Source organism: Cheilinus undulatus, linkage group 2 (genome assembly GCF_018320785.1).
Source record: "Cheilinus undulatus linkage group 2, ASM1832078v1, whole genome shotgun sequence".
In the NCBI taxonomy this organism is placed as follows: domain Eukaryota; kingdom Metazoa; phylum Chordata; class Actinopteri; order Labriformes; family Labridae; genus Cheilinus; species Cheilinus undulatus.
The window spans coordinates 33,720,722-33,733,630 of NC_054866.1; the positions used below are offsets into that span (position 1 = coordinate 33,720,722).

Sequence of the window (12,909 nt, forward strand, 5' to 3'; positions counted from 1 at the left end):
TAAGTCTGTTATGTTTGCAATGTAGTTTCATGAATGTTACTACCACACTTTGTTTGTGACTAAAGTTGAATTTAGAAAAAAAAAAAAATCAAAAACTAAAAAAAACATTGTAGCGGCAAATTACAACATTTCCTTCTAAGATATATGGTATCTCAAATTAACAGTCTGAGAGTGGTCATCAGAAATGTACGGCCTGCTGCCAGACCCCTCTTGCAGCCTCCACCATCAGTGTGTGAATAAGAGTTTGACCTGCGGTCTAAAAACTACTTTGAGTAATCAGAGGACTAGAAAAGTGCTTAACATACTAAATTTATGTTACCATTTATATAAAGTAGATACAACTATTAAGGGTGGTATTTATTGCCTTTTTATTGATATTAAGCTCTGGTAAAATATAATACAAATAAAACATAAGGACAGTAATAAAAAAAAACACACAAGCTGATAAGTTAAAATACTAGAAAAAGAGCTATAATCCTAATAAAATCAGAGGTAATGGTTTCCCCTTATCTAACTTGATAAGGTATTGAGATATTTATGTTCTACTTTGAAAGCATTTGTGTATGTAGATGAGTACTGTGAGTGTACGTCTGCTTCCTTGTGGTATTACTTAATTTGAAATGGTTCATTTTAGTTTAATTCACTGGCTTTCTCATCTAAAATGGAAAACTCATTCTGCAGCCAAGTGTAAAATCCCAAACTGCTGTATTTACATGTACAAATACAGAAATAAATCTAGCTGTTCTCCCATGCATATTTTATAAGATTGCTTACAGGCCTTCACTCTCTGTGTCTATATGAATGCATCTGTGTCTGTGTTTCTGTCCTCAGGCTCTGCTGCTCCATGGCTCTCTCCCTGAGGAGGACCAGGATGGATCTGTGAGCTTCGGAGATAACCGGGCAAATGCTGAGCAGCAGCTGGTACAGTGCCCCCTCTCTCTGCTAACTGGAGAAAATAACAACTTGCTGTGCGCTCTGTGTGAAGTGTCAGTGTCAGGCCTTCTGTTGCGATGATGTTTGCAGCCATCAGTCTTCTCCTCTCAGCGGCTATAGCACTGCACTATTGAATCTCTGTGATCTGCTTGCCCGCTGTCATGCGGGCCCATTGCCTTCTCATAAGTTCTGACATTTTTCTATTCTCTAATTATGCCGCTCATACCCCCTCTCCCTTTGAAGGTCCTAATCCGCAGTCGTCTGGACCAAAGCGTGGAGGAAGCCCTTGATCTCAAGGTACAGTAAGTAAAAGTAATTAGGTTTAATATAGATGAGCTGCTGAGCAAAGAGTCCCTCTCTCTAATGTCTCTGTTCATTTGTGCGGCTTTTAGAGAGAACTTCTTAGACACAAACAGGAGGCACGCCACCTTCAGGCCATCAAGGTAAACCTTCTAATTTTGTCCTTTGAGTGAGAATTAAACCGGATTAGGGGATATAATTCAATCTGCTCCTCTCTTGTGCTTTCTCAAAGTAAAAATTCTGCAGTTTCTGTTACACATGCTCTAGGTGTTTCCTACTTCTATTAAAAAGATAATGACATTTAACGGTGGGTGTTTGCAGTCCACTAGGCAGGTGGGTGCTTCTGTATCTGTATTCAGGTCTGGACATTTCTTTGATCTCCCCCACTCTCATTAGGATGCTCTGCAGCAGCGCCTCACAGTGCAGGAGGACACTGTGCTGCAGCTAAAGCAGGAACTACTGAGGAGCAACATGGCCAAAGATCAACTGGAGAGGGAAAATGTGAGACAAGTGATGATTTCCATTCTACACTTTAAGATAATTCTCCTGCTTGACCTATGGATGCAGGTTTATGTGAGAGCGATGTGCTGCTTCTTTGTCATGCTGCTGTTTCTGTTTGCAGGCAGAGCTTAAACACAAGCTGAGCGAGAAGAACAAATTCCTCAGTGAATATGAGGTATCGTCTTTAATTATTTACACTTCGGCGCATTCTCGTGATACATAAATGTATGTGCAGACTTCTGTCATCCATCTTCCTTGTCACAACAGCAGCAGCTTGGGAGGAAGGAGAGAATACTGCAGCAGCAGCAGAAGCTCGACGAAGCCCAACATAAAGCACATGAGGTCGGCCGAGCACGGGTACAGATCATGATTCCTTTAAATACCTTCAGCAATAAATGTTTGAATGGAAATAACAAATGTGGTACATGGAAAATCAGCTCCCACTACTGAAGAGTTATCATTTACTCTTGTTTATTTTTCAGTCATTCAGGAGTGAAGGTGGAGGTTACAGCAACTCAGTGGCTTCAAGTTCTCCCACAGCATTTCAACACAGTGCACCAGTATGTACACCTTTTTTATTCTTTATAACTATTTATTGTACATTGTTCTGTAATGTTAAAAGATAATATATTCAAGTCAATTTCCTGAAGGGGAAACAAAGATTTTGAAGCGATATGTTGAAATGGGACATTCTCGTGCATGTTTTATAAGGCCAATGACCCGAAGCCACAGTTAACAATATTTGGTGTGGCTCAAAGAGATCAGTGTCTCTCTGGAGCTCAGACCCCTGCTTTGGCCTTTTCATCATTACTAGCAAAATGTCTCATTTTGTTTAACTGGAAGTCTAACTCGCTCTCTCTGTAAGGCTGCTGGGTCGATGATGTCATGGCTCTCTTAAAGCTGAAAAAGTTCATATATACTACCCAAGTATTGCTCATGATTGTTTTTTTTTTAAATAAAGCAGCCACTTCTTAGCTATTTCAATCATATCTACACAATAAGAAAAGTATAGTAATGTAATATTTCATTTTTCCCTCCTTTTTTCCTTAATTATTGTCTTCAATTTCTTTTAATTTGATTTATTATTTTTGTTTCATTTTTTTATTACTTTTTCCTTACTCATATGTGTCATTGTTACCTCTATGTCACATGCAATTCCTGTTTATTATCATATTGGTATGTATTGACTCTACATTACTTCACATTTAGAGGGCTTTAGACTGCTTTAGACTGGGCCAGTCTTCAGGGATGAAGGTAAATGTTTTATAAGATGTAGGACATTTGTTGATGTGCTTCCTTATTTATTTATTTATTTATTTTTGTGTGTTTGTGTGTGTGGGTGTGTGTGTGTGGTTGGGGGGGGGTTGCATTGAAAATACATATGTATAGTTTAGATACTTTTGGGATCTTTATGCCTTGAATCAGAGGAGAGGAAAGTGGATAGAGCTGGAAACAGGGATGAGAGAGTGGGGCAGTGACAAGCACGAAAGGAGCCACAGGCCAGAACTGAACCCATCAACATGGGCCACCCACATACAGTGCTTAACAAATTTATTAGACCACCTGTCATATTTGTCTCAGGGACCATCCAGCATCATGAAGTGCTTTAATGCGAACTCTTTCATTTTCAGTGAGCTCTCCACATTTTACCATTTTAAACAGGAATGAGGGATTTCAAACTGAATTCACCCAAATTTAAGCCGGCTCACTGGGCTCCTCTGAGAAGTCAGAAATTAACCAAGCATAACATTCAACCTGTTCAGGAATGCAAGTAAATAACTATAATTTGACATATTAATCAAGAAATATGAAATTTTTTTACTATTTTTTCAGTTTTTTTGTAAATCAGTAAATTTGAAAATTCATGGATAACAATAATAGTTATACTTTAGCATTAAAAATATCATTTTGGTTAAAGAGCTTCTACATAGTGGTGTATTTTAACCATTGCAGAAACATAAAAAAATGATTTTGGTAATTCACAATGCCATTAATTTAGGGCAGCTGTGGCATAAACCTTACTTTGGGTGGTGGTCTAATAAATTTGTTAAGCACTGTACATGTCGGGTCCTTTGCACCTAACTTGTGGGTTGGGATCCAAAAGTGGGTCACAGAGCTGTTTCCAGTGGGTTGTGAATGTGTGCCTGGAATAAAAGGGGGGACAAAAAAGTGTATGATGTACAGAAGATGTACAGGCAAGGATGGAATGTTCTATAAGCTTGTAAGGATATCATCATCTGTAAAGGCACAGGACAGAAAGTTCATGAAGCTGGGGATGTTGGGCCCCCACCCCTATTTTGTCAAATAGTTGGCCATAGTTGGCTACTTTTGGAAAATTGGGTGGAATTGGCAAGTCAGTTTTAGTCATTTACAATTAATTTTAACCTTGTATTCTTTTCTTGGAATAAAAAATCTGGTTTTCCCAAGAAAATTTGATAATTCCCTGAGAAACTGCCAGAGTTTCCATTCAATCTTATGAAAATGAAGAAAGAATAAAGTGTATGTATGCCCCTCTAGAACTAAATTCCTTTCAGACATATTTGTTTTGTCCTGTTTATTTAATCATGTTTTGTTCAATCTAAGGCCCAAACTGCAATACTCTTTTTTAACTACATACCTGTGGTTGAATTTTTTTTTTTGAAATTTGGGGCGCAATTTCTCATAAGGAGATGATGATGGGTTCAGACACCCAACCAGTGAAGAACCACTGCACTAGGCTAGCTGCAACCAAACAATAAAACTAATTTAATAAAGTTGTGTGCAAAATAAATCACCATGTGTAAAAATAATAAGATAATCTGTTAAAATTGAGATACATATTTTTTATTCATTATACATTATATATTCATTCATATTGACAAATGAATATTTTTTTTAAATATTCAGGTGTTTTATCAAAATGAACATACATTGTGTAAGAGTTCAGGGATAACATAAATTTCTGAATGGGGTTTAAAAATACTATTCATTTATTTGTCTATGCACTATGTCTGAATTATTAGCTAGGTCCGAATTATACATTACATCTTCACTTTTTGGCTTTAATATTTGTGAATAACAAGTAAAAATACATCTTACTTTAATTACTTACTTCAACTGTAATAATGCATCAAATTTTTGACTCGCTTCATCACCATTTGGTTAATCATAAGTGCTATTGTGCCATGTCAAAATGTCTTAGTCTGCATTTTTCCTTGTTACTTTTCTTTATTACACTTTATCTTTAAAGTTCCTGTGAGGAACTTTTGGATTTGTGTTGATTTTGGCACCACCTGTGGTCAAAAGGGGTTGATTTTTCTGATGGCAGATTTGTTGCTGTATAGGTAATGTTTTATTTCCTGGCAGAAATTTGCATCTTTTTAATGTTTAAATGTCAGTCTTAGCCTTGAAAAAAATTAAAGACTGTTTTTGGCAGCACGCTGATAATCACCTCATCTGACAACCCACGGCAAGCCTCAGAAAAGCTTTAAGAATTAATTAATCTTTTCTCTGATTTATTGTTTGCTTTTTTTAGGTCACACAGAGGCATTAGTATTAATTTAAGTCTGTGTCGCTATCAGCTAAAAACTCTTCACAGGAGCTAAAAGACAATCTATTTTTATAAACTGGATGACTATCAATGCTGCTGTTTGCCACAGGGGGAGGAGCTGCAGCTGGTCAGGGAGGCTCTACGTAGTTTGAGGGACAGCTTTTCCGGCCATGACCCTCAACATCACACCCTGGATACGCTGGAACAGGGCGTGGCCAGTCTCATGGACCGCTTACACTCTGTGGACACTCAGCGCCGACAAGACAGAGGGGTACGCGCACACACACACTATCAGTGCATCATCACATTTGCCACCCGATGAACAATAAATCAAAAGGAGATGAGAGCAGGCTGTTTTGCATGAGTATTTGTTTCTTCTTCTAGGAGGAATTTAAATCTCCAGGACGCAGAGCCAACTCCACAGACCGTGACTCCTGGCCGCCAAGCTCGAGTGAGACAAACAAAATCTTTGTTTTGTTTGGGATCTGTCATCCTCTGCAGTGTCTCTAGTCTGGCTGTTAAATCAAATTGTGCCATTCAATCACGCTGCTGTGTGTGGAGAAGGTATTACCACCTGCAAAGATGGAGCTGTTTCAGACTCTTGTTTTTAAAAACACTGTTTGCTGTTTTTGTTTCCATTCCCAGAAATGGCGCACTCACATAGCAGCCCAGGGCTGGACACGGCCGTGTCCACTAAAGTGCTCTACTTCACTGATCGCTCACTCACTCCGTTTCTGATCAATATCCCAAAAAGGTGACAATAAACACTCAATGATGCATTTTTACTCAAGTGTTTATGTTTGCTCTCATTTGTAGCTTTTGTGCATGGATTTTAAATAACAACATGGCTAATCTAGCATGTCTAAAGGTCCATATACATGCTTCTGTATTTGTACTGGTTAAACGTCAATCCTAGACCAGCTTAATGTCTTAGTGGGTGTATGTGGGTAGAGATCATGACTGACGGCGTGCTTTTACAGGCTGGGTGAGGTGACATTGCGAGACTTCAAGGCTGCTGTGGACAGACAAGGCAGTTTCAGATACCACTTCAAGGCCCTCGACCCAGAGTTTGGCACAGTGAAAGAGGAGGTAGGCGTGGGAGTAAAATTATAGCCCCTACTTCTTTTCACATCAGCGTCTGAAGCCAAATATGAAATGCCAGTTATAGAGCAGGATATGCTAATAATAGCCACGGCTGCACAGCACTTCAAAACACTGCAGGAGAACTCATTTCCATCTCAGAGAATTCAATAACACTGTCCACACCTTTGTACATAATAAATGTGAGTTTTTCTTGGATATGTAAATGTGCAATGTTTGCCGTTCAGGTGTTCCAGGACGGAGCAATCGTGCCTGGCTGGGAGGGAAAGATTGTAGCGTGGGTGGAGGAGGACCATGGAGAGAGGAGGTAGAGCTGAAAACCAGAGATCACCACTTCAAACCTCAGTAGTTCCCACTGGACCAGGATTCCACTGAAAACACTTGTGATGCCATAACAGAGAGAAGTTGTAAAACACTGAACAGGGACCAATTGTAGTTACTCCATTTCAGTACCAAAATATGTTTTAAGAATGTTTCATATTTGACTCGCCATTGCTTTTTATTCATTTAAGAAATAGATATTAGGCATTGTTTACAGCTCATACAATAATATATGGGACTCCCAGAAAATGGTCAGTATGTGATACTTGAAATAGATTTGCAAAAGAAAAATAATAGAAACAAATGGTATGCTGCTCCTCTAATAAGCTGTATTCAGTACATAATATTCAAACCTAAACATAAAAGTGTTTACTACATTTTTCACATGTTCCAGATTGCCAAATAGTGATGTTGTTGCTCTGCATCGATTTTAATGTTTTAATAAACATGAATTATTGCATGCATCATTTTGTTGTCAATTGCTCCCGTACATGGCGTAATGACACTGTACACCAGCTTCTACCCATTATGTTCCTCCATTCCTACACCCACACTTTAGTAAACAAACCCTCCTGATTGTCATTAAACTCAATTAATGTTTTTGGGTTAGGAATCACATTTGCTGGTGCAAATCAACCCACACAGCACAAATGGGCACAGTGGAGTATTTGTTTCAGGCATTTCAGGCATTCAGGCATTTAGTTTTACGAAAGGATTAGTTTACAGAACACCTGAAAAGTGTTTGTTTAAGAGGATAGGTGTTGTCCTTCCATAGATTAAAGTATACAGAAAGCATTTTAGATTCAGAGTAGAAACATTTGAGATACATATGTCATCAAAGATCACTTTTCAGGTACCAGGACATCAGATTTCTCCTTTAGGGTTCTGAAGCATCTCTACTCCCAAGGTTAGCGTACGTTTCTTCTTATCAAATATGGCAGACACTGTGTCCTCATCCACAATTACTGGGAATTCCACAAGCAAATAGTAAACATCCTCAACTTCCAGTAGAACATCATCCTGAAGAGGAAAAAAAAAAAAAAAGACTCAGGAATGTAGAAACAAGCCAATTACATATGACATCATACTATGCACCACCGCACAATGTTTTATAAAGGACTTCATTATAACTGTTCAAGGGGGTGTGCAAGTGCTAACCTTCGAGATACTCAGCTGGCACTCTGACACAGAGGAAACCTTTGGCAGCTCCACTGTCAGTTCCATGCTGCGAGGAACTCCTTCTGTATCAGTCCTCACCTCGAGTTGGTACTCTGGCTTCTGAGGCTGCACAAATGTGGAGGAGATGACCTGGATCAAATCCTTCTTTTTGTGCTCCACAGGTTCAGGGATAATTTGGGCCACTGGCTGCTGTTCTTGTGTTTCTGAGCGTAGAGAGGAGATCTGCTGCAGAAGGGAAGGTGGGGTCTGGTTGTCTGTAGAAAAGAACACTGAATGGGTTAGATTAGAGAGCATAGTCAAAAGGATGAAGATATGACCTGCAGGTTCAGAGAACAATAGCCTCAATATAAATGGTCTGTAGCTGATTATGAGCATTTATTTCTTAACCTGGGTCTGGTTGTTTGGAAGCGTTAGGCCACTGGCGAAACCCGAACCGGTGGTGCAAGTCATCAGAGCTACTTTTTGGGCAGCGGTTTATGACTTCATAATGCTGAGATAATTTCAATCCATGCTGCTGTTGTGCAAAACTCAAGGCCAGCAAATAGATTTCTGTCTTGTCTTTTTGACTTTCCTGTAGCACGGCAGGATTAAACGCTAAATCCAACACAGTGCAACCTGCAAAGCAAATAGAAGCAAAAACATTTATCTTTAATTTTTTTTTTCACAATGTAGCACACAACTATTTCTGTAGCTCATAAGGCAGCCCAGCGTTGTCTTTTAGCTTGACCTTCATTTGTGTCAGTTTCCAGTCTTCCTCCACACACGGGTACAGGCCTGCTGGGATCCTGAGGAGCAGGCACACGTTTCCAGCTGCATATGTTGACATACAGCAACCCTTTCTCAGGCCCCTGTTGTGGACACAGATGTACCCTCTGTCAGGGAAAACTCAAAGCACACACTATCTCCAACCTTTAAAAAGAGCAAAGGTATGGCAGCTTAACTGGGTGTGGTAAAATCATATGGTTTGTGGCAAGGGTAGACAAAGGGCTGAAGTAATTAGTTAACAGAAACATTTTCTGTGATATTCAAGTAAAAGTAAAGCAAAAACTGTGTGTAAGTGTGTGTGAGGGGGTGGGTGTGGAGGTGGTACAAGCCTATCAAAAGTAGACTGACAACAGCTGCAGGATGTAAGACTTAGGTAGTTGGAGAGAGTCACACATCTGGAGTTGTTACAACACAAGCTTTGTGGATTTGTGGTGGGCTTTTTTAAAAAATATTGTATGTAGTGCTGTCAACATTTTTGATGAATTAATCACAGGGATGAAAAATTTGACTGAAAAAGTATGTTGATAAATCGCACCCTGATGCCATCATCTACTAGTAATGCAATCTTTCTCAAATTATTTGATTAAATGTGATTAATCAATTATAAAGCCTATAATTAATAAGATTTTTTTAATTGACGGAGAGCACTAATTTTATGTTAATTTAAAGAAAAATAACGCTGATTAATCGATGGCAAGAGACTGTTTGGAGGCCAAATCAAAATGACTAAAATTAAAAACTTGTGTGTGACATCCCTATTGACCCATTTATTTTAGTGTCTCATAGTTTTTTTAAACACAATTTCCTCATTTTAGTTATAAATCTTTGTCAGATTTTGAGATGCTTCAGGATAAACTGCAAGTAAAATATAATAGGAATAGTGCCCTAATAAAACAGATTTTAGGGCCTCTAGTCAAAGGTATTAAAATAGTCTTCCCCATTAGCCTATTTGCTATCATTTTCCAGCTTCTCAATTGTTCCTTATATGTCTTATTGTTTTGAATTGTGGGGCTCTCCCTTTAAAACAACCATACATTCAATAATAGAACAGCAAAAATGAGCCAAACAAATTTTAATAAGACTGAGTATTACACTTTCACAAATCCGTTTTTTCTTAATTTCCATGTTATGAAATTTGATGTCTTGTGTTACTGCAAAACAATGCAAATATTGTTCAGAGCAAAATTAAAGATGCTTCCTGACTCAGTACTAAAGTTATTTTTAATTCCAGAGAGTTGATATAATTTGAGAAGTTTCTGTAAGTTTACAGTACAAAAGCTACCAAAGATATGAGAGGAGTGTTTCTATTTTTGGAGTTAAACTCTGAAATAATGTCAACATAAAGCTTAAAAACTAAATTCACTTTTGTTTTTTTTAAGAAAACGGTGTGCAAAGCTATTACATTTGTAATTGATTTAGGCTATCTATTGTTGTTTCATTGCATTTTTCAAAGTTGGTGTCTTAAACTGGTGAGAAAGGAGGATGACTTTTATGAGCAGTTTGCTTCTGTCTATGCCTTTTCATTTAATAATCAATCCATGATTGACTTTGTTTAAAATGTATGAAAACGTGTTTTTTTTTTTTAAGTTTTTTAATGTGACTTAATAAACACTACTACTTCTGAAGCTTAAATGTAGCTTAAATGTTTAAATCTAATAAGCACATAGGCCTATCTATTGCAACAATATTCAAAAAAATATATAAATACATTTTTTCTCCGATTGGGGTCACAAAATTAGTTTAAACACCTTAGGAATGCTAACGATTCTGTATCAGACACACCTGTGCTATAGTGTTACATATTTCTTATCAGAAAACAGTTCGTCTTTTCATGAAAAGTTAAATTCAAGCTGTTGTTTGCTCTCTTACCACTATGTCGGTGCACAAACTAGAGTCGAGCTCTGGTGGTGAGCTGAATTTAGCTCCTTCCTTCATCTGCTTCTCAATGAATTTCCGATATGATGCAGGGTCGTTTTCTGAAAGCTCATCCAGCATGGACCAGAAATGGTTGACCTGCTGTAAAACATCCTCTGTACAGCCAGTGAGGGACATTTTAAGGTAAATATCTACCCTGGAGTCGGCACACACTTGCGTTAACTGTATCTAGTTAGCTGTCCGAAAACAAAACAGAGATAAACAAAGTGCTGAAGTTTGTAATTTAAAGTCAGAAAAAAATCTTGTTACGTTGTTGCTGATGTGTGTTGCAATATAAAAGTTTTAAATATTCAAAATACATAAGAAATCTACACGCAAAAGACCAAAAACTTAAAAATAATGTTACATTGCAATATCGACGAACGCCAGTTAAGCTAATGTTGTGTGTTGCTATGGAAACTAGATGAGATGAAACGTTCCGCAGATGCCACCTGGTGGTGAAAATCAAAACCACAGTTCAATAATCACACCACACACAGTTTTAGAGGCATAATTTATGTCCAATACATAAAAAATATAACATGACATTGCATTTAAATGCCTGCAGTCTGTCTTTGAGTTTACAGGATATAACTGACATATAAATAAAAACTGTATTTTTAAAATTTCTCAAACAGTAGTATCAGTGGCACTGGTGCTTGTGATGCTCCTTTTGCCCTCTTCAATAATTCTGCAAAGACAAACAGTAATTATCAGCAATCAGTGTCAAAACTGCACTTCAACTCCATTATGCACTCTTCAATTGAGATCTGTTTCTGATATTATAACAATTATGATGACTGGTGTGTGAGGAATCATTAGGGCTCCCAGATTTTTCTGCATTTCTGAAGGAAATCTTGTTTTGTTCTACAAAAGAAACCTAATATAATCCAAGGAAGATTTACATAACATTTATCAAGTAGAGGAACAGAAGTACTGTTTGCACAATGCAGTGTTTAAGTTTTAAATATTCATAAGCATAAGTGTGGTCCTTCTCTGTGAAAAATTGGATTCTATGTATTTAAAATGCTTTACTTTTCTGTCTCTCTAGGGAGTTTAATGTTTGTGAAAATACAAGACAATTTAAAGAACTGATAGATAATCAGTATAGACTACTGTTCTGCAAAGTGATGCATCATTCCCCTTTTTTAATCCTCTGTGGGACGAGGAACCAATATGGTCACTTCAGTTGACATTCTTCATGGCCTCCCTCCAGCTCCCTATGATACGGTGGATCCAGAATGTTTTCTCTCAGCCAGTCAGTGAAGATCAACATCACAAATTGACATCACACTATCTGAACCAATCAGCAGTGACCCAGAGCGTCTCAAACTTCCTGTTTCCACCAGAACCCAAAAAATACAGTTTTACATCACTTTTGGTCCCACAAAAATGGCCCTGACATCATGACTAACCATGATAAGATGATGAAACTTACACATTGTAAAGGTGAAAAGTGCTAAATGTCATGCTAGGGTTTTTGTTTTGTTTTGTTTTGTTTGTTTGTTTTTTTTTGTAGGATTTCTAGCAATTATTAAAATAGCGTGAAAAACAGAGGAACCATATTTGGATATACGCCCATTTAGGGGTGTTAAAGCTTGTCTATTTCTATTTCATTTTATTGCACATACTGAACATAGACAAGGAAAAACAATACAGAATTAAACAAGAAATAAGATACATGCAGAGCATTATAATTTTGAAGTCAGATAGTGCATACATGTGCAGGAGAAGCCAAAGAAACCTGAGTGGGCTTGTCAAGTGGCCCTCCTAAGTGAAAAATTGAACATTCGAATGAACTTTAAATAGTACAAATTATTGCGACACAGTTAAAAAAATATATAGTTTATCTATATTAAAACATGTTGCCATTTCATCTAGCAACTATACTAAAGGTGTTTTCTTGACAAATATACCGTTATAATTAGGGTAATAGCACTTTTTTTTTTTAAAGATTTGTTTTTGGGCATTTTTGTGCCTTTATTAGACAGAGGAGGACAGTGGATAGAGTCAGAAACAGGGTAAAGAGTGAGAGAGAGACATGCAGTAAAGAGCCTCCAGCCGGATTTGAACCCTGGCTGCCCGTGTTCATGGGGAGGGCCTTGAACCACTAGGCCACCTGCTCCCCAGGGTAATAGCACTTTATAGTGTAGTTAGATGTTGGCACAGGTTTCTAAAAAAATTAAAAAGTGATTCAGTTTTAAATTTGACTGATTTATGGAAATTTTCAAGGTATGAATAATAAAAAAAGGGCTTGATTTTTGGTCAGTTGCATAACCTTATAACAGTTGTATTAGAATTATTTGGTTTATATCATTTTTTAATTTTACTGTGATCCTTATCTCTGCTACAGTTAATTTACACAT

At 37.6% G+C, this 12,909-nt stretch overlaps 2 protein-coding genes across 4 annotated transcripts in view; one reads left to right on the forward strand and one right to left on the reverse strand.

Annotated features, from left to right (window-relative positions):
• dixdc1a (DIX domain containing 1a) overlaps window positions 1-7,096 on the forward strand; it is a 29,459-nt gene extending 22,363 nt beyond the window's left edge. For 2 of the 3 annotated variants that reach the window (XM_041809965.1, XM_041809959.1), the window contains 12 exons: window positions 832-921; window positions 1,177-1,230; window positions 1,326-1,376; window positions 1,630-1,734; window positions 1,856-1,909; window positions 2,002-2,091; window positions 2,217-2,294; window positions 5,373-5,534; window positions 5,648-5,714; window positions 5,909-6,017; window positions 6,244-6,352; window positions 6,592-7,096. In XM_041809965.1, the coding sequence (XP_041665899.1) occupies window positions 832-921; window positions 1,177-1,230; window positions 1,326-1,376; window positions 1,630-1,734; window positions 1,856-1,909; window positions 2,002-2,091; window positions 2,217-2,294; window positions 5,373-5,534; window positions 5,648-5,714; window positions 5,909-6,017; window positions 6,244-6,352; window positions 6,592-6,675 (1,053 nt within the window). In that variant the 3' untranslated portion in view covers window positions 6,676-7,096. The remainder of the gene's footprint in view (window positions 1-831; window positions 922-1,176; window positions 1,231-1,325; window positions 1,377-1,629; window positions 1,735-1,855; window positions 1,910-2,001; window positions 2,092-2,216; window positions 2,295-5,372; window positions 5,535-5,647; window positions 5,715-5,908; window positions 6,018-6,243; window positions 6,353-6,591) is intronic. The other variant, XM_041809975.1, reaches the window with a different exon arrangement.
• A 292-nt stretch (window positions 7,097-7,388) lies between these two features.
• pih1d2 (PIH1 domain containing 2) lies at window positions 7,389-10,681 on the reverse strand. Its single transcript, XM_041813182.1, has 5 exons — window positions 10,499-10,681; window positions 8,592-8,712; window positions 8,252-8,479; window positions 7,844-8,118; window positions 7,389-7,705 (listed from the first exon to the last, which is right to left on the reverse strand). The coding sequence occupies exons 1-5, from the start codon at window positions 10,679-10,681 to the stop codon at window positions 7,550-7,552; spliced, it is 963 nt and encodes a 320-aa protein (XP_041669116.1). The 3' UTR covers window positions 7,389-7,549.
• Window positions 10,682-12,909: the final 2,228 nt, after the last annotated feature.

What these genes read in the sequence shown, in the direction of transcription:
- pih1d2 (XM_041813182.1), bottom strand. Translation starts at nt 10,681, where the DNA reads ATGTCCCTCACTGGCTGTACAGAGGATGTTTTACAGCAGGTCAACCAT. An exon ending in GTTTGTGCACCGACATAGTG is followed by an intron (nt 8,713 to 10,498) that starts GTAAGAGAGCAA and finishes TGTCCACAACAG; the next exon opens with GGGCCTGAGAAAGGGTTGCT. An exon ending in GGAAACTGACACAAATGAAG is followed by an intron (nt 8,480 to 8,591) that starts GTCAAGCTAAAA and finishes TTTGCTTTGCAG; the next exon opens with GTTGCACTGTGTTGGATTTA.